This window comes from Vulpes vulpes, chromosome X (genome assembly GCF_048418805.1).
Source record: "Vulpes vulpes isolate BD-2025 chromosome X, VulVul3, whole genome shotgun sequence".
NCBI classification, from domain to species: domain Eukaryota; kingdom Metazoa; phylum Chordata; class Mammalia; order Carnivora; family Canidae; genus Vulpes; species Vulpes vulpes.
Window position 1 is genome coordinate 17523715 of NC_132796.1, and position 22985 is coordinate 17546699.

At 43.4% G+C, this 22985-nt stretch overlaps 1 protein-coding gene across 1 annotated transcript in view; it reads right to left on the reverse strand.

Annotated features, from left to right (window-relative positions):
* The window catches only part of SMPX (small muscle protein X-linked), a 54056-nt gene extending 31533 nt beyond the window's left edge, over window positions 1-22523 (reverse strand). Inside the window, exons 1-4 of the mRNA XM_025997410.2 lie at window positions 22244-22523; window positions 18356-18412; window positions 6207-6293; window positions 194-342 (exon numbers count right to left, since the gene is read on the reverse strand). Of these exons, the coding sequence (XP_025853195.1) occupies window positions 208-342; window positions 6207-6293; window positions 18356-18394 (261 nt within the window). The 5' untranslated portion in view covers window positions 18395-18412; window positions 22244-22523 and the 3' untranslated portion in view covers window positions 194-207. The remainder of the gene's footprint in view (window positions 1-193; window positions 343-6206; window positions 6294-18355; window positions 18413-22243) is intronic.
* Window positions 22524-22985: the final 462 nt, after the last annotated feature.

Sequence of the window (22985 nt, forward strand, 5' to 3'; positions counted from 1 at the left end):
AGCTGGTTATGAAATATGACAGGCCCCAAAGCTCGGCTTTACCAGAAAATCTTTGCATCAGAAAAACTGGTCTAAACTGAAGGCCCTGGAGCTTAATGAATGCTTCTGGAATTCCAGACTCCCTCTGGGGAAGGCTTCCGTAACCCATTTTATAGCAGTCTTTTTAAGTGGAAGGAAATAATTTTTCACTCACCTTCTTTCTTCCAACTACTGCTCAGCTTTGGGGACGTACTTCAGTTCGCTTTTAATGTTCTGGATCTCTGATAGGTTGACCGCAGGTCCTGGAAGTTTCTTCGCTCCTGGCATTGGCTTCTTCTCCTCATCCGAGGTGGGAGGAGCACCCTGAAGAGAAAGAAAAGAAAGAAGGGATGGGCTCTCTGAAAAAAAAAAGGCATTTGGGCTCTCTGTCACTTGTTCCTGCGCTGTTGAGACACCCTCGGAGCTTCCAGAAGATCTGAAGTTTGTAGACGAATATGAAATAAAGTTGGAAGAAGAAAACAAGTCATCTCCATGTGACTTAGAAAACACAGGAGTACTATTCAATGCCTGAAAACCAACAAACATTATGACTAGTTAGGATTTGTGTTTCCAGGAGAAGCACCTTACGAGAGCGAATTTAATTTCGTATCTTAGGATCCTAATATGCCTGCACAGCAGAGATTTGTAGAATGTTAGTACACAGTTGGCTCTAACAATGACTTAGTCCAGAAGCTTAAAAATATTTTTCTTTGGGGTGCAGTAGCTGCCAGCCTTTGTTCCAATAACATCTCTGGGAAGCATAAACAAACTAGTATTTATATAAGCAAAACCTTCTTGAATGTGGGTGGGATGAGGTGGAGTCACAGAGGAGGCCCAGTTCTCCCTCCCAGCTTTAGGAGCTATTTGAAATTTCCTATTATTTAATGTTTTTATATTGTTGCAGCTTTAGGGCGAGACCACATCCTATATGGTTTTTTTTTGTGGCTCCTCTAATGCCTGGTACAGATGTGCACACTTGCCCATTATTGTTTAGCTGATTAATCCCAAGAACGTACCATAATGGCAAATATACGCCTGTGTACATACGCCAAACATACATATTAACAGTGACTGTAACAATGAGATCAGTGGCTGTATGTGGCTCCTACAACCCCCAAGTCATTACTATAGAAAAAAGTTGCTTATGAGCTCATTGTTCCTATGGTAGAGGTGGGGAGCTTATTCTCTGGCCCTAGAAGAGAGATGTTGGAGGAACATTTGATCACCGTGGCAGCCACAGGAGCACGCCTCTCCGATCAGTTTTCTCCCGGCAGGGTAATTAGATGACTGGCCCCAGCTGCTTCGCCCTACAAGCCACCCATCACCACACTGAGATCACACTTCCCACGGCTGCTCTGCTCGTGCCCAATGACTGAGTGTCACAGGATCCTGAGGCCAGCCTGTTCCCGGGAGACAAGAGACTCTTGGGAAGGAACTTCAGCTCGAGAATTTTCCTTAGAACGGCAGTGAGGTCTAAGAGGTTTCGCCCCCATCCGCTGTCCCACTCTTCTTCACCCACATCACATCCAACCACCCTCCCATTCTTCCTTACAAGTGGTTTCGCCAATAAATATCTTGTATATCCAAGCCCATCGTTCTGTGGGCTTCTTGGAGGACCCAAACTAACACAGTCAAGATGTGGGACTGGCAGGGCTTCATCTGTTTGGCCAACAACTGAGTAAACCAATACAGTTTCAGGGAAAAGGAGTAAGAAACCACACCTTTGCCTGTGGTTCAAGCCCTATGCCCATACTTGTTGCCAGCCTAACCAGGCAGCCCTGTGACCTGGGTATTCAAGCTAATGCTGGGCTTTGCCTCCATCTGGCTCCTACATCTAGTTCTCAAAATGTCTCGAACCTACAGGGAAAGGGAAGAAACTGTTCAAGAGTCCCAACCTCTAACCAATTATTTGGTAGTCATGTCCTTTATAGAATTGCCTGTTTGAGGGGTGAGTAGAAATATAAAATATTAACGTGCTGTTCTTCTAAGGACTAATGGTTTCTCCTGTAGTCATTTTCTTTGAATGTTGGCACAGCACTGATGAAAGAGCTAATGTGTCACCCACACAAAATGATAAAGTGATTCAGTGTAGACTGTACCTGTTGTAAATATCTGGAAAATAATGTTTCCTCAAGCCAACGTACAGAGCCATAGGATTGGCTTCCTTTTATCAAGGATACACATTTATCATTTATAAATGCAGATTTAGAAGCAATAATTAAAACTATTAAACATCCACTTGGAGCACCAGGTATTCAAAAGTGTTCTTTGCTAGGCTTTTGGAAAGAGGTTTTAAACAAGGCTATAAATTGGTTTTTTTTAAATATGTGTAGCACTGAAATGAAGAATGTTTCCTCACTTATGAATGTTCCCATGGTTGTTAGGTGGGTAGATCTTAATAAAGAAGCATGAACAAGAAAAATGTCTCTAATTCCTTCTGTTAAGTTCCTGGGTACATCACATTCACTGTGTTGGTAATATCAAAATGTGCTATATTGGCACATTTAACACATAAAGCCGCTGTGTGTAGTTATGTGTCTATATGCAAAGATTTACTATGTGAACATACACAGATAGAGGATGATAATATTTAATATTAGTCACTTCCAAATTATTAAAACCTCAATGTACTGGGCTTTTTTTTTATAAGGTAAGACTTTTAGCACTTGATTTGGCATGGTCACATATGATGGAAATTATAAATGGATATATTCAATAAGTAGACATGACATTGACTCAAGAAGGGGTTAATGGTGGTGCATATTCTTAACTGAAACTTCTCTCCTATTTTAAAAAATGGGAATCAGATCCTATTTCTTCTATAAGTTTATTATAATTCTTATAATAAATAAAGGCATGAGTTGGCAGGGCTCCAGATGGCTCCATTTGGCTAATGCATAATACTTTTTTTTTTCCTTTTGTACATAGATATTTGAACTGAGAAGGGACATGGAAGACTTTCTTTGGTTGAGATAAAGAGAGCTCGAGAGAGAGGGCTTATCAGCCGGAGCACTTTACCAGTTTTGGGAATGGCTGTTGTCAAGGGAAACATTCCCCTGGGGGCAGTGACAAAGTATTTGTAAAATGTGGCGAAATGGTGAACCATTTTCTGGCTATCTTGCTTCCATCTCCCCCTTTACTACCAGACACCCTATTGAGATCTCCCCTAACCTCCCCTCTGTGCGGTGATGGAGTCTGCCGTGCTCGTCTGTGCTCAGACACTGAGGACTTAGTACTAAGAGCAACCACACTGCTAGCTGTTCTAAGTTACAAAGGCTAACTCATTGAATCCTCACATCAATGCAATAAATCTGCTATTGTCCCTGTTGTATAGTTGAGGAAACTGAGGCCCAGGGCAGGGAGGGAAAGAGTAAGAAAATTGCCCACGGCCTCACAGCTAGGAAGTAGTGAGACCGGAATTAAGCAGTGTGTTTGCATCTTGTAAGGGCACAAGGTGGAGAGGGAAATAATTAACAGAACGGCCCAACATGCTATTTTCTGGTTTAATAATGATGGAATTACGGTCAAAAAAAGAGATTTGAGAGGCAGAATGGAGGCTTGTCAATACCCTTCAAATCACTCGAGGCAAGCAGCTGCCATGTATTATCCAAAAGATGGGCCCTGCTTGTAAGGATTTGGCTGTAAGGCCTCTATGTCGGGCACATGCCAACACTGGCTGGGCCGAGCAGACGGAGGGTGCGCTCCAGCTCTGTGAGCAGAGTAAAGGGCTCACAGAGACCATAGGTGGGCTGAAGACCCAGCCAGTGCTCACAGGCCTTGTCAGACAGCCAAAGGCTGATCCTGGCTTCCTGCTGGGGTACATCCTCTTCACATAGGAGATGGCGTCAGGACTGAGATGGGGGAGCTACTGGCTGTGATCGAGGTGGCCTATTGTGTTCAGGGATGCTGTGTTATAATCTCCATTTTATACAGTGATTATCTTAATGCAAGGCTAGGCAACAAATCCCAAAGCTAAGTATGTAAGCAATTCCAGGTTTGCGAACTAGAAAATTTTTTGGAAGTGTGGCTGTAGAAGTTATTTTTATTTCAGATTCCATTTTTCCCTCCAAACTACAGGACAAAAGGGGACAAACCCACAAAATCCTACTTAATGCCCCTTGTAGCCAAGCCAAGCTGCCTAACTGTTCCCCATGCAATGTTGTTTCCATGAGAAACTCACTCCAAGGTCCGGGCCAGACTTTGAGTCATTAGATCCTAACCCTACCTAAGACCCCACAAGCCCCGAGAGAGCTCATTTCTGCTCTTACAGAAACAGAATACCACCCTCCCAGCCCATGGAGCCCCATGAGAAACATACAGCTCACTTCAAGAAACACTCCTGGGGTCTCTGGATCTCTGTGGATACCTCACTCCCTTCATCCTGTGCAGAATATTGATTAGCCATCTGTACCTGTGGCTTATCAGAAAGTAGGTGTTCACAAACAGGCTATATCAGTTCTTGTCTATTTTAGAATGTGCTGGAACCATCAGACAAGTGTGAGAGCAAAGTGCTTTCCCAACCCTCTGACTGGGACACTTGTGAGGAGGAAAGCACCAGTTGTACAGTGGAGAACTGAGGGTCATCTTTACCGCAGAGGGAAGATGAGATGCAACCCTCCAAAACAACTGTTACATCCGTCAGTTTAGTGAGAAAACCGGGTCAAGCTACCTTCTGACCGACTGGCATGGGAGTGACAGACCCAGCTTAAGGAAGCATGGGAAGAAAACCTAATTACAGAGGTGTGGGAAGAATTTCACTGCCCTTTCTTCAACCTCCCCATGCCTATTTCTTACAATACGCCAGATAATAGGCCTGGGAGTCCTTCATGAAAATTAGATAATTAGATCAATTGATGGCCAATCATTTACTGAACGCTTGCTAGGCTGTGCCATTTCCATTATATCGCTGAGTCCTCTCAGCAAAGCTCTGAGGACAAGAGTGAATCCTATTTGGCAGACACAGACTCAGAAATGCTTGACCAAAATCCCAGAGGGAGGGCTCATAATCAGGAGTGAACTAGATAGCCAAGTCAGCAGCGTCAGAGTTTGAAATTATGTACCAGAAATGCAGGGTAGTGCTGGGTCGTTTCAACTTGTATGTTCAAAATTTTTATTCATCAAAGGTGACTTAGTGGTGGAAATTCCAGACCTTGGTGGTGTCACTCAAATACTCCAACTTCTTCTTTGAAAACTTATCTTTCTATTGATAGGAGGCTGGAACTACTAACTTAGGACCATGTCAGGAATTATTTACAGGAAGAAGAGGTTAGATGAGGGACAACCAAAGTTCTATTAAGAAGCTTTGAAATGGTGATAGGTGTTCTTTGAGGGCAAATACCAAAGAGGTCACCTACAAAAGTTAAAAAAAAAAAAAAGCCTTTTTAAAAAGATGAAATACAGTTAGCTATGCCCTGTGGCCTTGTTTAATTCCATTTTCCTTGTCTTATGTGAATGACATGGTCTGAAACCTGAATTTTTTTTTTCAGTATCAGACCTTCCAGGTTTCATCAGAAAAGGCACAGCTGGTGAAGAAATGCAGACTTTGGGGCGGGATGGAGGGGTTCCTCGATTTAATGCACTTACTCATTTTAGCCTCCATTTCAGCCGAGCAGGCATCCGAATTTGGAGGAGAGGTAAAGAATCAGCGGGAGGAAAAAAAGACAGAAATTGATGGACTCCTTTGCAAAGACCTCTTTTCAAAGGAAATACCCAGAGATTGGGGCTTTTTGTTTGAATCCACAAGTAATTTAACGTGCTTATTACCTGAGCTCCCACAGGGGTTTGTCACTCATCAGAAGCTGTACTAAAGACATTCTAGTAGGTTCAGTATAAGCCCTGAGTGAAACCTTACTGAGCTAGTGACTGTTGTCAGACCAGGAGCATGTGAGAGGCTATTCCCCCAGCACACACACGCGCACACACTTCCTCAATCAACAAACTACATGTTAAACTCAGCATCTTCAAGTAACTGTGCCAGGCACTTAAAGAGCTGAGGGGCAGTGAGGAGCAGTGTGTTTCATGGCTAAAAGTCAAAGAAATGGATCTACTGGGTGGTGACTCCTTGACCCACATTCATTCACGCCTCCCTTGTCCTGGAGAGCCAAGCCTTGCCTTGCCTCTGCCCCGCTCTCATCCGGAGGCTGGAGGGGAAAGAGAGGGCTGAGCTCTGCCAGCTAAATTCTCCTCACCTCCTCCGTTTCCGGAGTACACTCTTTTCTTCTGGGAGGTTGCCCAGCTCCCGGCCGAAAGGCTCCCATTGGGATGTTGATATTTGCCTAAAAGAAAAAAGCAGGGAAGATTTAGCTCAAAAAAGTAAGTTGCAATGGCACTCAGAGACCATAATCATTGCGAGGAGAAATGCATCTAGAAAGTACATCCCTAAAGCTTTTTACCTCAAGAAAATTGCCATAATGACAGAATAAAAATATGCAAAGGAAAATGTGACTTCCATTTATTACAAATTTCTGGAACTCATCCTTAGGTCTGTGCAGTGATTTCACAATTCCCTGTTGAATAGAAGAATTTTAAGACACTTTGTTCCGGCTGTTGCCCTCCTGTGATGCTTAATATTTTTCTCTCCCTCAGATGGGGAAGGAACACATAATGATAGGAAAGGAGGAAACAGCATCCACAGAAGCCATTCCACTCCTTAGCCCTCCTTCAGCTTCCTTCAGATTCACCCTAGGAGGGCCGCATTCACACCTGCTAAACCACCTCCTCCTTTCCATAATGTCTATGATTTTTTTCAGCACTTCTTGAGATCTCTATAATTGATGCTCCTCTACCTTCTCCCCAGTACACCACTGTGCAGATCAGTGCATAAGGAGAGTGCTGGAAAGTCAAGTTCACTGGTGTCACGCTTCATAGATTTTTGTCCTTTATGAAGATAATGTGTGAGGTGCCCGGGTGACTCAATCGGTTCAACGGCAGCCTTTGGCTCAGGTCATGATCCCGGAGTCCTGGGATCAAGCCCCACATCCGGCTTCCTGCTCAGCTGGAACCTGCTTCTCCTCCTCCCTCTCCCTCTGACACTCTCCCGGCTTGTGCTCTGTCTCAAACAAATAAAATATTTTTTTAAAAAGATTCTCTCTCTCCTTCTGCCCCTCCCCTCCACCAGTGCTCTCTCTCTAAAAAGAAAACAAAAACTTTTTTTAAGGTCGAACATAATTTTTCCACTTACGATAAAGTGTATGAGTTTTTGGATATGAGTAATTGGGTATTTAGACCTGAAAAGTTGAAATTGCACTTTGATGTTATGCAGGAAAATGATGCCCAAGCAAAGGGAACGAAATATTTTACTACCTGGTGATACAGTTTGGGCAATTTTGGTACCACATCAAACAAAATTATTAGGAAACGTGGTAGATCCATTTGGAACTGTCTGATATGAGCTCTGTTGCCAGAGGAATGTTTAACTCAAGATAGGAAATATCCAGGGTCCATGTTCAGGCAGCCTGGCAGATCTGTGTTCTCCCCAGAGCAGGAAGTGATTTCCTCCTAGGGTCTTTAAAACTCTCTTTCCTACTAGAATAAAGCCGATCCTACAGAAAGGAAACAGATCCAAAGTGTTCATAGAGAGTATCAAAACAGGTACATCACCATTCCTAGGGCCAAGAAGCCAAAGAGTATTTTTATCGGTGTGTACAATGTATAGCAGAATATAGGTGCAACACAATTTTAGACGGAAGCATTTTGGAAAGTCTAAGGCTGAGCCTTCTATGCTATTCCTCTGCTTACTGGAAATATCAGGTGGTCTAGAGTGGGAGGAGGGAGGGGCATAAGGCAAGGGGGAAAATACGTCTTCTGTGGTGGCAATATTTGGTAGGATACCTCATGAATTCCGGGATACTCCTCTTTTAATATCTCTGAAATCAAAATGTGTCTTACAACCAATGGTTTCTTAAATTTTTAATTGGCACATTTTTATTTTTTGGCAGGCCATAAAATAATGGTATTTTACAGTTGGCAGCATCTTAGATTGGATGAACACTCATTAGGGTCCTGAAATAAGATCAAAACCATGAAAATAAGACCTGCAGATGATTATCTATATTGAAGCAATAACTATCTCCATTACTACACTTTGATTGGAAAAGGGGGGAAAAAAGAAAAAGGGGGGGAAAGTAGGTACAAGGACTTCGGGGGGAGAAGGTTAACTGGCTAAAAGTTTAATTAGATCATCTCTACCCTGACCCATTTATTAAGCATCTACAGACGGCATCTTCCTAGTAGTGAGTTGAGGTTCACATAGAGTTTCTGAAAGACTTTATTGCTAAACGAACCTATGTGATCAAGTGTGCATGCTCTATAGTGGGTTGTGGTTTTCAGTAAAGGAACACATAAGGTCATCCAGGATAATGTATTCGGGTAAAACACATGCTATGGGAACACCACCTTTTCTTGCTCAGAGTTTAATTTTAGCAGTGCATGTCGCCTCTCCACGGTAAACGGGTGGCTTCTGCTAGGGAAAAGAGCCCAGTGCTAGGAGTTGTTACAGATTTTCTGTACTTGAAAAAGTGACAACTGTTCTGGGTCTCATCTTTCCCATTTGTAATATGAATGTTAGGCTTTGCCAGTGGTTTTCAGGCCTTTCAGCTCTGGAACCCTTTCTTCAAGTAAAGTACTGTGAGCTAAAATGCAAACCAGGTAGAGGTAGAGCTGCTCTGGCTAAGGTGGAAGGGAGTGCAGGACCCCATCTGATTTCCCCAAACCCTGGGCCGTGAGCAGTTCCTTCCAGCGTGTGTGGGGCAGGGGGGCAATCTGACAACCATTGAAAGAGATCACCCCTAAGTGGATGAGTATTGACATGTACTTACAACGTTCGTTCTTCCTATTGTTAAGTTGTCTGTAATTTACTCTCAACTAACATAGGGGATGTGATATTTTATATGTTCAGCCTGGTCTAAACTGCAGCTCTAGAGAATTCTGTTGCTCTAAATGGGAGTTTATTCTCTCAGTAGGGTGGGTGGTCATTAGGTGATAAAATATCACTAAGACCACGTTCCCACGATTGCTACTCCAAGTCCTTCCATTAAGCCAAACACCCACTAACATCTGAGGTCTTGACATTTGAAGAAATGTCAAAAATAGGTGAAATAATGGCATGAGCATTAGAAATGGCTCTTGTTGAAGAAATTAGAGGAGGTTAGGGTCTGTAGACTGGTTAAAATGTTTTAGAGACAACCCCCACCACCACCACCACCGCCACCGAACAGAGTGTGAGAATCTGATGGCCTGTAGACTGCATCTGCAGAGACAGAGCTCGGGGAGCGATCCCTAAATGGGCCTGTCTCCAGCCACCGATAACAAGGGTTTCCCGCTGGGTGCTGCCAACTAGGGGCACGGAATCCCCACCTGCCTCATGTGAGCCTTTTATGTGACCTGACAGTCACTTGAAGCACTTGAAGGAACGAGAGCTGAGGCTTCCTGGAGCCCGCAGTCAGACTGCACGGGCCGGTTTGTGCCTGCTTGCTAATGAATGGGCGTTTAGCAAACGGTCGGTACATGTGGCAGAGCTGGGTTTGAGACTGGCTAAGCCGGCGTGACACTAGGGACTGTAACTACTCCCCTGGCCACCCACCACACAGTACTTTCGCCACCCCCAAACCCCGATTCAGCCTAGGGCCTACATCCTCGCAACAGACTTCTGAGGTTTGAGGTTCGTACCATCACCTTTGTTTTGCTGATGAAGAAACTGAGCCGGGGCAGCCCGGGTGGCTCAGCGGCTTAGCCACCTTCAGCCCAGGGCGTGATCCTGGAGACCCAGGATCGAGTCCCACGTCGGGCTCCCTGCATGGAGCCTGCTTCCCCCTCTGCCTGGGTTTCTGCCTCTCTCTCTCTCTCTCTCTGTGTGTGTGTCTCTCATGAATAAATAAATAAAATCTTTAAAAAAAAAGAAAAAGAAACTGAGCCTCAGAGAAGTTAGATGTCACACAAAGAGTTGGAGGAAAAGCCAGGTTTCCGAATCAGAGCTTCTGATCTTAAGGACAGATCTTTTCACTCCATCAAGCCCTCTCCAAAGAGCACTTTTTTACCTGAACAAAATGAGCTCTAACCACTCTAAAATTCTCAAAACTGTCAGAAAAATTACAGGGTTACACTTTGAGAATGGCCTTGGAAAACGGGCACACAAAATGGATAATCCCAAAATCGGTGTCAGAGAAAAGCCACATTGAAAAATGAGCCATTAACTCACTGACTTGATGCTTTTTCATCTTTAAGGCATCCCTCAAGAAACCAGGAACCTAAATGGTTTTTTTTGACAGCAAATATTGACAGGATCCAAAGCAGCCCAAGAACGCGTCAGATATCCAGCCATTAGCGTACACCTGAAGGGAGTGTCAGAGAGTGCTTTGTAAATGATTAGAGACAGTTCATTAATATAATTGTAGGGTGGTGATATCTGAGTGACAAATTACAGACTAAATTATAGCCATAAGAAAAATTCCTTACAACTTGAATTTAATGAAAATACATAGACCTTAGCTCTCTTTTTTATTCCATTGGCTAGAGAATCATGTCATAATCTTGTTTTTCACTGACTCAACTCTGTTTGAACGCAAATAAAATACCTTTCAATGATTAACATTTTCATCTGCAAATTGGGTATGATATTCACTATTCAAAATGGATTTTGAATACTGGGTACATTTTTATGAAAGAAAATGGAGTCAATCCAGGTCATTGGTGGTAGACTTTCTCTGTGTTGAGTTGACTCCACATCATTGATGTTATTAGACTTTTTCTAGATTTGTTTATTCTATAAGATTGCACTTCCTTCTCTTTATAGACTCTGTATAAATGCAAAGGAAGCAGGCTTTCGTTTCTTCCTTTCATAACACATTCCCTTGCATTTCTTTTCCTCCCTTAAGTTTTATTCATCTTAGATATTTTTAAATATGCCCCTGACGCAGCAAGCCCAGCGCATAGCTTTCCCAAGCTATACATAATTTGGTACATCCTCGAAGTTGGGAATGGAAAAAAATCTACTAGATCATCTTTTGCCAGAACAGGATACAGTTCCCTGATAATGGACCTATCTGATGTGAAATGAATACTACACTTGATCTCACCAGGCGAAGAAAAGTAGAAAGAATTCCCTGTAAGTTAATTCCACTACTCCCTTAATTATTTGTATTGTTCTCCTGCTTGGCTCCAGGCATTGAGCCTGAGGATTCTGGAAACAATATTCCCTCCACAGTCCCTCCTGTGTGACTTACAATGGAGTGACATCTTCTTTCCCCAGTGGGTTGGATTCTGATAGCTCTCCGCCCCTGGGCACTGACAATCCCTATCTACTTTGCTTTCCTCTCCCAGTGTTCTCTTGTCTCTCCCTCCCTGTTGGCACCCATTCTGGCTCTCCCTTCAGTGTTGAGGCTTTTGGAGTTTCCTCCCATTGCATATTTGTTTCAGATAACCGCCCCCCCCCCCCCAACACACACACTGATTCTATCTTTAGTTTTCAGAGGTCTCCAGCCACTCAGGCCAGAATCTATAGCCATCCCCCTGCCTCATGCCATCCTCTCAGGCCACAGGCAGAGGGAAACCCTGCAGGGTTGCATTTTGCAGTATTCCTTTCTGTACCTTCCTATTCTTGGTATCCTAGACCTCTGAACGGAGCAAGGTATGACATTTTGATATTTCTCTCTTTTTTAAAAGATTTATTTATTTATGATAGACATAGAGAGAGAGAGGCAGAGACACAGGAGGAGGGAGAAGCAGGCTCCATGCCGGGAGCCCGACGTGGGACTCAATCCCGGAACTCCAGGATCGTGCCCTGGGCCAAAGGCAGGCGCTAAACCGCTGAGCCACCCAGGGATCCCCGAGATTTCTCTTTTTTTAAAAAAAAGATTTTATTTATTTATTCATGAGAGACAGAGAAAGGCAGAGACATAGGCAGAGGGAGAAGCAATCTCTCTGCAGGGAGCCCGATGCATATCCTGGTCTCAATCCCGGACCCTGGGATCACGCCCTGAGTCAGAGGCAGATGCTCAACCGCTGAGCCCCCCAGGCATCACCATTTTGAGATTTCTAGCATCTTCACAGAGACTTTCAGAAAGAAGTTTCTCAATAGCTGATTAGAAAATGAGATTCTTGGGGCACCTGGGTGTCTCAGTCGGTTAAACAACTGCCTTTGGCTCAGGTCATGATCCCGGCATCCTGGGACTGAATCCCACATCCAGCTCCCTGCTCAGCGGGGAGTCTGCTTCTCCCTCCCCCTGCTCTTGTGCGCTCTCTCTTGATCTCTTTCTCTCTCCCCCACCCGTAAATAAATAAATACATCTTTTTAAAAATGCGATTCTTATTTGATATATTAGCCTAAATTAAGAGAGACAGATGAACCTACCAACTAAAATGTAGTCCAACCTATTTTAAAATACAGTTCTCTACCATTAGAATATAACTTCTTTGTCTTTAGGGATTCTTGAAATCTGGAAAAGATTCAGAACATACAAAACTTACCCACTCAACACAATCTTGAGAATCTTCTCACTCAGCCACTGTCCATCGCCCATGGTGTTTCATACTGAAAATCTTTCTTTTCTCTCTCTCTCTCCCTCTCTCTTCTCATCACATTACTCTCTTCAGTAATTTCCTGAATGACCCAACTGTCGTCTTGTCATCCAGGGAAAAGCAGATTTCAAGAATGTACTATATGGCTATTAAGTTAATGTGTACAGTTGGTTGAGGGCAGGTCATAATTCTGAGGTACTTAGAAAGGTCAGCCTCAAAAATAAAAAAAATGACATCTTTTGGCCAACATGGACTACTTGCTTCATGTTACCAATGTGGAGCCCTGTTCAGAGCAGTAAAGATTATCAGCTGGAGGTAGCATGAGCCCACTCTAGAGTTAGTCTTTTAACATTCATCATCTCCCTACATGTTAAAGAAACCAGAGTTAGAAGTAATAAACACTGTATTACAGTGGTTTACATAAGAAAGAAGCAGTAGATCCATGATCAGAGAAAAGGCCTTGACTCTACATTAAAACAAGTGGCAAATGAAAATTCATTTTTAACTTTTAAATTTAAATAAGATATGAAAGGAAGATATGTATCATGATATTATCTTTAGCTTTAACCAATGTATTTGATTAACTGGCCGAACATGGGTAGTGACAGTTTATTCCTTTGTGCCAAAGATTGTCATGTAACTGAAATTCTTTATAAACTAGACTCCTAGGGGACCTGCGTGGCTCAGTGGTTGAGCATCTGCTTTTGGCTCAGGTCGTGATCGTGGAGTCCTAGGACCAGGTTTCACATCAGGCTCCCAGCAGGGAGCCTGCTTCTCTCTGTGTGTCTCTCATGGATAAATAAATAAAATCTTTTTTAAAAATTTAAACTAGAAATCCTAGTCAGGAAGCACTTAGAATCTCTGACACCTGTCTATAAAGACTTTGGTCAGGGTGTTTTCTTCTTCCATGGAGCCTTTATGCCCTGGGCATTGGGGGGTAGAAGAGCAATGATAATGAGTAGGAAAGAGAAAGAAATATGAAAGCTCAGAGCATCATGATATTCTGTTCTATACATGGATTGGGTAGCAACGGACAAGTTCCCGGAAGAGGCTATATATATACTAAGGATGTAGTAGGGTGCATATAATCATTCCTTTAAAATGTATAATAAGAGTTAGGTTCAGTTTCACAAGCAGGTTGGTTAAGTGAAGTAAACAGAGAGGTAGGAATTCAGGGGCCATGGCCGTTTGTATTTTGAGACCGTGTTCGTCACTGAGTCACTTTACTTCATACTTTTCACTCCCAGCCAGCTCACGTTTAAGATTAATTTAATCAGGTAGGCTATTACCTTCTTCCCTACGATGCTGGCACTCTTTCTCAATGTCACTTGAGCTCTTTAAAAGGGAGGACCCGGCTTGGTACTTATGATTACCTATTAGATGGTCCCACCCACTCCTCCGTCCTCGCTCTGCATGCCAGAGTGGGGATGGTAAGTAATGAGACTAGAGAATGTTGCCGGAGTGGTTCATCGGCTTTGGGACGGACGATTTGAGTTTGGGTCCCCACTCTCCTACTTAGAAGCTGTGTGATCCTGGGTGAGTTCTTTCACTTCTCTAAACCTTTCATTATAATCCATGGAGATCTCATTGCACTGCACCAAGTACATAGTAAACCCTGATGAAACTGTGACTATTATCATCCTAATAATAAACCTTAGAAGCTATTCTCAGGAAGTTCATAGACTATTAGAAGCTGCACAGAGGCTTGGAGGCCATTTAATCCAACACCTTCCCTTTGCAGATCAGAGGACCAGAGGGGTGAAGTCACAGAGCAGAGCTAAGACTAAGGCACAGAACTCTTTTCCATTCAACCATGAAGTTCTCAGCTCTCATAAGAGAAGACAAATAATATTCAGCTCACTTGGGTCAATGGTGGAGAGAAAAGCCAGTGGTGACCTAGAGAACATTGGCTCTGGGTGGGCTGAGGCCCTAGGAAAGGCCCATGGTGGTTTCCAAAGGGGGTGCATTCAGGAGGAAGAGGAGTGTCCAGTGTCAGTTGGTCTCTTTAGAGACTTCCTGAACAGATCACTGATGGGATTGGATTTCCCAACAGCTCAAGCTTTCCCTACCTGTCACATCAAATGTTTTCACCTGAAGGGATCAGCCACTACACTGACTGTGCTGATGTTACCTTGGTTGCAACTCCATCCCCATCAATAACGGGGTTTAACAAGCAGCCTGGAGAGTACAGAATAAGGGTCAGTAAACTATGGCCCATAGACCAAACCCAACCTGCCACCTGTTTTTATAAATAAAGTTGCATTGGCACACAGCCATTCATTCATTTAGGTACTGCCTATGTCTGCTTTTGTGCTATGATGGCAGAGTTGGGTAGTTAAAACAGAGACCCAATGATATGCAAACCCTAACATATTTACTATTTTGCCCTTTATAGAAAAGATTTGTCAGTATCTGGTACACGGCCTTATAGCTACTTAGGAGACAAAGGCCCTGTCCAGGCAAAGAAAGGATCAACTGATTTCTTCAGGGTATTTTTATGTTCCTGGCATAAATGTGATTTCATTAGCACAACTGAAGAGAAACACCAATTTAGATAGAATCCCCATACAATCCAAAGACCACCTTTTCCATGTGGGTCTGAAAGACAGCTGTCCAAGTCCCCTAAGGATAGGCTTAGTTTCCGGCCTCCCTGTTAATCTGGGGTGTGGAGGGGATGGAACCAGTTGAAGAGAAACCAAGCATTACTTGGGCAGTTAAGAAAGCCATCTCTTAAGGAATTGTGTGCTATAAACCAGGCACTTGCCATTCATTATTTTATTCATTATAACAATCCTTTCAAGTAGTGTGATCGTCCCCATTTTACAGAAGGGTAAACTAAGGGTGACCTAACGTCACAGAGTGAGTGCCAGGCAGAGATTTGTAACCATTTGGCTCCATGTGGTCTGATGCGCATAGATGCAGTAGTTCAACTGTCTAAATGCCTAACTATATTAAGTGTAGCTGACAGTGGCTTAAGTTTGCTCAACCCAGACAAAATAGAGATCTAAGTCATTATTTTCTAGCAGTTTGTGCTGCAAAATACTATGCTAGAAAATAATCATTTGAAAATTCCTGTATGTTTAGAAAACTCTGCCTATATCACCACTTTCTTGGAAACACACAAAGCCATTAGCAAGTTATGGACTCTGAGAAATCCTGCAGTAAAGATCCTATCCAACCTCCCCACCCCCCGAATTTAATGTTCCTCAAACACTCTGTCGTGGAACCCTTTAATTAACAAATGGCATTCCAGAAAACTAGTATTCCAAGAGACACACTTTGGGAACTGTTGAACTAGATGATGGTAATGATGATGGTGGTGATGATTGATGAGTGATGATAACAGCTAATATTTATTAAGCAATCACCAGGAGCTGGGCATTAGCCTAGGCATTCACAGGTATTAATTCATTTAACTCTCATGGCAATCCTATGAGACCAGTACTATATTTAATTCCCCACTTGATAGATGAGAAAACCAAGGCACAAAGAGGATAAACAACTTGCCGAAAGACACACAGCTAGTAAGGCCTGGAGACAAGCTCCTCAAACAGGGGGATTGGCTATCAATTCATCATTGCATGGCCTGCACTTTGCACAGTGCCTGTCACAAAGCATATACCCAGGAAGTGAGGTTGAACCACACTGGAAATGAGATCCTAATAAAAAGGAGAAGCAGCTAGAACTTGTTGAATAGAACATTTAAGATCTTTAAGTGCTATTTAAACAAGGAGGAAAAAAATAAAAATAAAAAAATAAACAAGGAGGGTACTCCCTCATCATGTGGGGTTTCTATTCCCGACATGACTGTTTGTACCCTAGATAATGTTACTACTATAAACCGTTTTTAATACTGTAACCATTTTCATATTCTATTTAATAAACATGACTTTAGGTTAATGCAGAGATCATAGAAAAATATCAGACAATGCAGATCCTATTTAGCCACGAGAAATAACATTTCATTTGAAGGTGCATTAAATTAGGCTTTTTGAGTGGCATAAAATATACGGAAAGAGGCAAAACCACATCCATAAGGAAGCACTCTATTGCCTTTGTTGGTAGAGTGGATGGAATTTTTTAAATGCAGTAAAATAACAGTTACTGAGAAGAGTCCATAGCAACTTTTTAAATATTACAGGCCTAAAAATATATCAAGGTCAAAATTAGTAGATAAGATACTGGTGAATTTTCAGTGTAGATTTGAGGGAAGCCAGAAAGCACTGAGGAAGAAAAATCAACACACTTTCAGCTTTGAAAGGAAGAGAAGCAAAGATAGCCTGAGAGAAGACTATGTTTTTGTGTCCTGCAAAATAAAAAGGAAATTTTATGTTTAACACTTTGGGAGCTTCAAATGCAGTGATTAAATTATATTATTTCTCATGACATTAACAAAGAACATTCCTGAATGATAATTATTATGATAACAGTTGACACTTAATGAGGGCTTCCTGTGCTGTTTTAAGTACCTTGTATGTGTAGCTCTGGGACGTGAGCACTGTTATTATCTCCATTTCATAGATGTGGAAACAGAGGTAGAGAGACAAAGTTTTCCCATGATTCCACACCAGTATGGATTAACTAGATGGTTAACTTTTACTTCAAACTCCAGTAAAGAAGGTTCAAAGGCTCAAGGATGCCCACAGGTCTGGGAGGCAAAATAAACTCCACTACTGACATCAAGGTATGTCAGAGATTCACTAGGTGGACACAGAAGGGCGGGCCAAAGGTGGCAATGTGGAGTTGGATCCTTGACAATAAGCTCTTCCTTGGTAGTTCATTCTATGACAAGTGTCCAGGGGTTGTAATATATCTTGCCACTTAAGAAGCCCATCCACATAAGGCTGTGCATTAATCTTGACAGGTAACAGTATGTTGTCCCTCCACCCACCTCTACCACTGGCATGTGCTAGGATCTCTAACCCCACAATCTGGCCACATGCACATCCCTCCAAAATATGGTCAATCGCTTATGCTCATGCTGTGATGGTGCATCAGATATTCAGGAACTGAATATCCCAAATATTCAGAAACTGTGCCACATGTCCTGTGGTATTCAGAAAAGTCCAGGAAAAAAAAATGTAAACGTCCCTTTAGCACAGATGACTCCATGCTGGTGGAAGAGAAAGATGGAATTTTGCAATAAAACATCATGCCCAGCATCACAGCGTGGGAGCCACTGGAAGAGTTAAACACAGAAACCCTAAGACAATAACAAATTAAGTATTGAGTCAAAACAAATATTGAAAGTTACCTTCACAATTGTATTTGTGTTCCAAAATGCCTATTTCTCCCTCTCCTCTTTTGGAGTGACTCTTAAGTCAGTTGAAGTAAGCAAAGAATTTGTTTGCTGAGAAGGTATGAGGAGGCGTAACAGCACACAGTCTTCACGCGATAAATAAATACCTAACCCTGAGGAAGAACACTTGACAAGAGAGGATGTTTTCTAAATAGATGAGTCAATAAAATCCGTTAGATATAAAAATGGAAAGTGAATTCTTAAATTCCCATCAATGAGCATATCAAAAACCTACCTCGAAAAACAGATCAAAAAGGTAAGCACTGCATTTTGGTAGATGGTCATTTAATTCTCATTCATAACTTTGATCGTCTCACACTTCAGTGCAATTGAACAAAAGTAGTTTCTCCCTCCTCAGTGGTACCTTCCCAGCCTCAGATCCGGTCTCATTCGTGCCCTAGGAGTCGGTCTTTTCTTGAAGTGAATCACCAAACTACGGGTGAACAATCCTAAAAAGTCTGATGTATTAAGCAAACAGGCGAAGAGTCGCAGAGCTAACGTTAAAACACAAATATGCCTCCTTACCTGGATGGCTCTGACATTGGAAACCGGCTGTTTCGACATATTCACGGGGTCTTATCCCTAAAAAAACAAGTGAGAAACTGTTAGAGGTGGCGGCATCCAGATTGGCCAACTTGATAAATTAGAACTTAACTCATGATTCAACTGGGCAGTCACCCCTTTCGGTGGCCCTCTATTCTTTCAGTCTCAGTTTCTGAGGTTACTTAGAGACCCCCCTCCCTAATGCCTTGGGGAGAGGGAACACTAGAGGGCCCCGATAAATCATTCAGGAGGAGAAATGCTGAGAGGCCTCGCCCCTGATCTAATGATAGGCGATCAGAAACCTGAAAGGCCCTATCATCTCCTTCCCTGCCCTCCTGCCCCCACTGCCCAGAGCAGCAGAGCTAAGAGGTTGTGGGAATAAAACCCCTTTGTGTGGGGCCTTGGGAGCTCTGTCTCCGCTTGAAACTGAACTTCTGCTCCCAAGGAGCGGTTGCCAGGGCTGGGTGTCAGCCCGTTGGGAGCTAGTCCTCCGCCCTGAAGGCCGGCTGCGCTGGGTCCTCACTCCTGGCCGCACCCCTCCCCGAGCACGTGTGTGCTGGGCCTGGGCCTCGGAGGGCGCCCTGAGGACGGCCACGGTCCCCACCTCCCGCGAGTGCAGGCCGCCGCCAGCCCCCCGCAAGCAAGGACTCCCGGGACCCGACATTTCCCAGATGCAGCAGTGCTTCCTCCCCAAAGGACTTGGGCTTGCTCTCGGACGGGGCCACCCGACTTACAGCAGGTGGCTTGGTGGCCCAGGTTTGCAGGTGCCAGGGGGACAGGGAACAGCCCGCCTCTGGCCTGCCACCGCGCACGCAAGTACTGTCAGAGCTGGGTCTGTCAAATGCGGACAGGCCCGGCGGAAAAAGGTAAAAAAAAAAAAAAAAAAAATTCAGTGAACCGAAAACATGCTGCTCTTTAAACCCAAACTATAAAATGGGTGGACTGACCTTCCTCTACTGACTGGTGTAAATGCGTGTGCTACCCTGGGAGCAAAAAGGAACACCGACAAGCAGTGTGGGCGCTTGTGACAAGTCCTGTGTCACGTGGCCTGGGTCAACACTTCCAGGCCCTTTGCCTCTTCCTAAGATTTTACCTGATTCTTAGGCTGTGGTGAGAATCAAAATGGCATAGAGGTCCCAAAACTGTCTTGGGAACTCGAAAGCGGGATGCAAATATTTATTGTTTCATTGCCATTGTCCGCAGCTCCATGACTTTTCAGTACTTTATTGATCTACGGCTTCAAGTACAGAGTAAGAATTGATGTAGCAACAACGCCCCTCACCACTTGTACATACGAAGGATCTGACAACTCTGAAAAACATTTAGTTTTTTGAGATCTTTCAAAGTCCTGGCTCTATTATAGGAAGTTAAACAATCACACAATTTTTAAAACTCTCTAATACATCCAAATGTAAGTCTTTGGAGTCACATACATGAAAACAGTGAGGTTTTTTTTTAAGTTTCTTTTTTTTAAGATTTTATTTATTTATTCATCAGAGACCCAGACAGAGAGAGAGGCAGAGACACAGGCAGAGGGAGAAGCAGTCTCCATGCAGGGAGCCTGATGCGGGACTCGATCCCAGATCCCGGGGTTACGCCTTGAGCCGAAGGCAGACGCTCAACCCCTGAGCCACCCAGGCACCCCTTTTCTTTACGTTTCACCTGAATGTTTTGGTCATGTATAGATATAGCCTGCATCTAGAAGGGACAAGGTAGAAATATCTTTGCTTTGGTTAAAAAGTAACAACAAATTGAACAATTAGGAATGTATTTTTTTCTCTATGGTATATGTCAAATAGATTTCAGTCTTTCCCTGCAGTGTCAAAGAGTCAATGAAGGCTTTAATTTTTGGATCTAGGATACATAGTTCAATATCAAAAGGAAAAGCTTGGTAGTTTAATTTTTAATGTTTTTTTTCCTCAAAAGCTCTTAGAAGTCATGCAAAGCAATAATTCTCACAGGACTTTAAACATCTCAGCATATACCTTCCTATGTGCATGTACAACTACAGTTTAACCAGCATCACTTGGGAACTTACAAAAAGTTTTTGTATTCAATTGGAAACAGAGTAAGTAGGAAATTTCTTTTGTTATTACAATAGCATGTTGAAATGTAAAAAACAAATCAGATAATGAATGATTGTGTTATTTATATTGCACTCATTTTTAAAAATTAGGCTGATTTTGTTTTTTTCACCCAACTATTGGATTGCTTTGCTTTCTTGTGGACCTCTGAGCCTAAAGGATAGATATTATACCTTGGACCTCGTCTCCTGTGTAACCTGGGCATGATCTTGTTTGCATATAATTCCTTCTGAACATATATGTCAATCTGCAATAGAGACATCTTTAGAAAGTTGGTCAGATCCCAGCTCTCATTCCTTGCAAACAGGCTATATAACATTTGTGTAAATCAGTCCTGGAGCCGTTCCTGCTGTCCTCATTATTCGCAGAGAAATCAGGGCAAAGCACACTGATGAATAAAAATAGACAGTGTTCCCTGGCTGCTTCCCCAGCCCTGCATTCACCTCCGTTAGGGATGCAGCGGAGAATGCACTTTCCTTCTTTATCTGCATGCCTCGTCCGGCGACCAAAAAAGAAAGCTATGTCTTAGATGCACAACTCTACTCACAGCCGACCCCAGCCTTTCATCCAAAGAGGTACCCTTTAGCGTACTCTGTTACTGTGTCTCCTGGCTCTGGCTAAAATTGGGAAACACGGAAAGTTTGACAAGACGTATATTGACTTTTACAAAGCCTATACTATAATGGAAATGCTTGCCAGCTTAGCACAGTCATGTTGGGTTTTCCTGGAAGATCTGCAAGCCGGTGGGAAACTTTAATGGTCTGTATGCTGAGTCATATACAATATACCTCTGCTGGTTTTTTGATTGGGCGGCACCTAATATCTGACTTCTAAATAAGACTCTTTCACTTACCAAAAATTGGTCAACATTGATATCACTGATTTAATAAGTGAGGATTCAGAGTAAAATAAATCAATATTTGGATAGAAGGGGCTTTATTTGCTCTTTTTAAAAGTCTACTAAATGGCTAAAGCTCAATCTCAACGGGAATTATCTTCTGTCCTGCAGCTAAAAATAATTCCCGAGAAGGGTGTAGAAAGATGTTCAGCTGTCTGAACTGACTAACTCCTTATTCACTTTGCCTGAAATATGCCGAGAGGCAAGCGGCACTCATGGTTGCCGTGTCTCAGAACCTGGTGCCCACACGGAGGGACAAGTGCTGCCCTCCACCCTGCCGGGTACAGGGAACACTGTGACCAACGTGGGGCTCTTCGACAAGACAGTTTTGTAATTCTAATCGATCTGTATGGTGATAGAACTTTATCACTGAGGCCAAGCCTGACGCCAGGGGAGAGGGGAAAAGCACTTTAAACTTGTACTGGGTAATAACTCTGGCAATCATTTGCATTTAGGTAAATCAGGGAGCTAGCCTGGTAGCTTTTCTCTACTGCACATTCTCCTGCTTATTTCTAGGCTTACAGCTCGATTCGGTCTGCAGCTGCCCGACTGTGGCCCTGGCCATAGGAATGAAAATGACATAGTGCTCAGGGTCACAGTCCTATGTGGACCGTGGAAATTTTCTTCATGTCACTGTCAATGAAAACTACTTTGAGTTCAGTATTCTTTCAGATAGCCCCCCCCCCATACACACACACACACACACACACACACACACACACACTTTCTAAAACAGAATCAGCAACACCACCAGTGAACAGTGAATTTACAAGGAAGCTACATCCACTAGTTACAAGCCTACAAAGTTCTAAGTAGTCACTTCAAGTTAGGTATCAAGGAAATTTCCTTCAGAAAGCCCGGTCGCCCGAGCTGGGTCCTCCTGCTTACCTGCTCTACGTATTTGTGTGCTGCCTAAGGAAAGTCCCAGGCAGCAGGTGCAAGGATACAAGGCTCCTCAGAAGGTGGAAGGGACGCCCGGTGTCCTCTGAGCTGCGATCTCAATTCCGATGCTTTGCATGTGGCTGAAATAGCTCAAGCGCTCGGTGCCTCTCTCGGTACTGAGAGCTGCTCCCCGCTCGGGGCTGGAGGGAAACTCGACTTAAGGCTAAGTGTTAAAGAGAATTCCTGTCATAGCTCACAGTTGTTCTTCCTAAATATAGAGTTTGATACAAGCCATATACTGGCTGCCTCCGAAAGGCCTGACCGTGCTGAAAGCAGGGCTCAGATGTCAGCCGGAAGGTGCCTGCGGAATCTTACTGCCCTCCTAATCTTCCAGAAGGTGCTGGCTGCGCTTTCTCACATGTTCTGAGGGGGCACAGTGAAGTTTGGAAAGTAGGAAAAGTTTCTATCTTTAGCCTTATTACCTGGAGGCCAGAAGATGAGGAGTGTTCGGTACAGATGAGAGAAGCGACGTGGCCCCGAGCTTCTCGGCAGGGGCCCCGACGCCCAGCAGTACTGGGGCCCTCGCTGGGTCACTTAGGGGCTGTTGAAATTCTGTTGTGAGCAGCAGTCAACAAATGCTCCCCAAATGATGATAATTATAACGTTATGTCAAACTATAAGACATCGCCCTCTTTGTAGGTCATAAATGGTTCCAGATCATTCAACTCAAATGTGGTTTCGGGGGCTG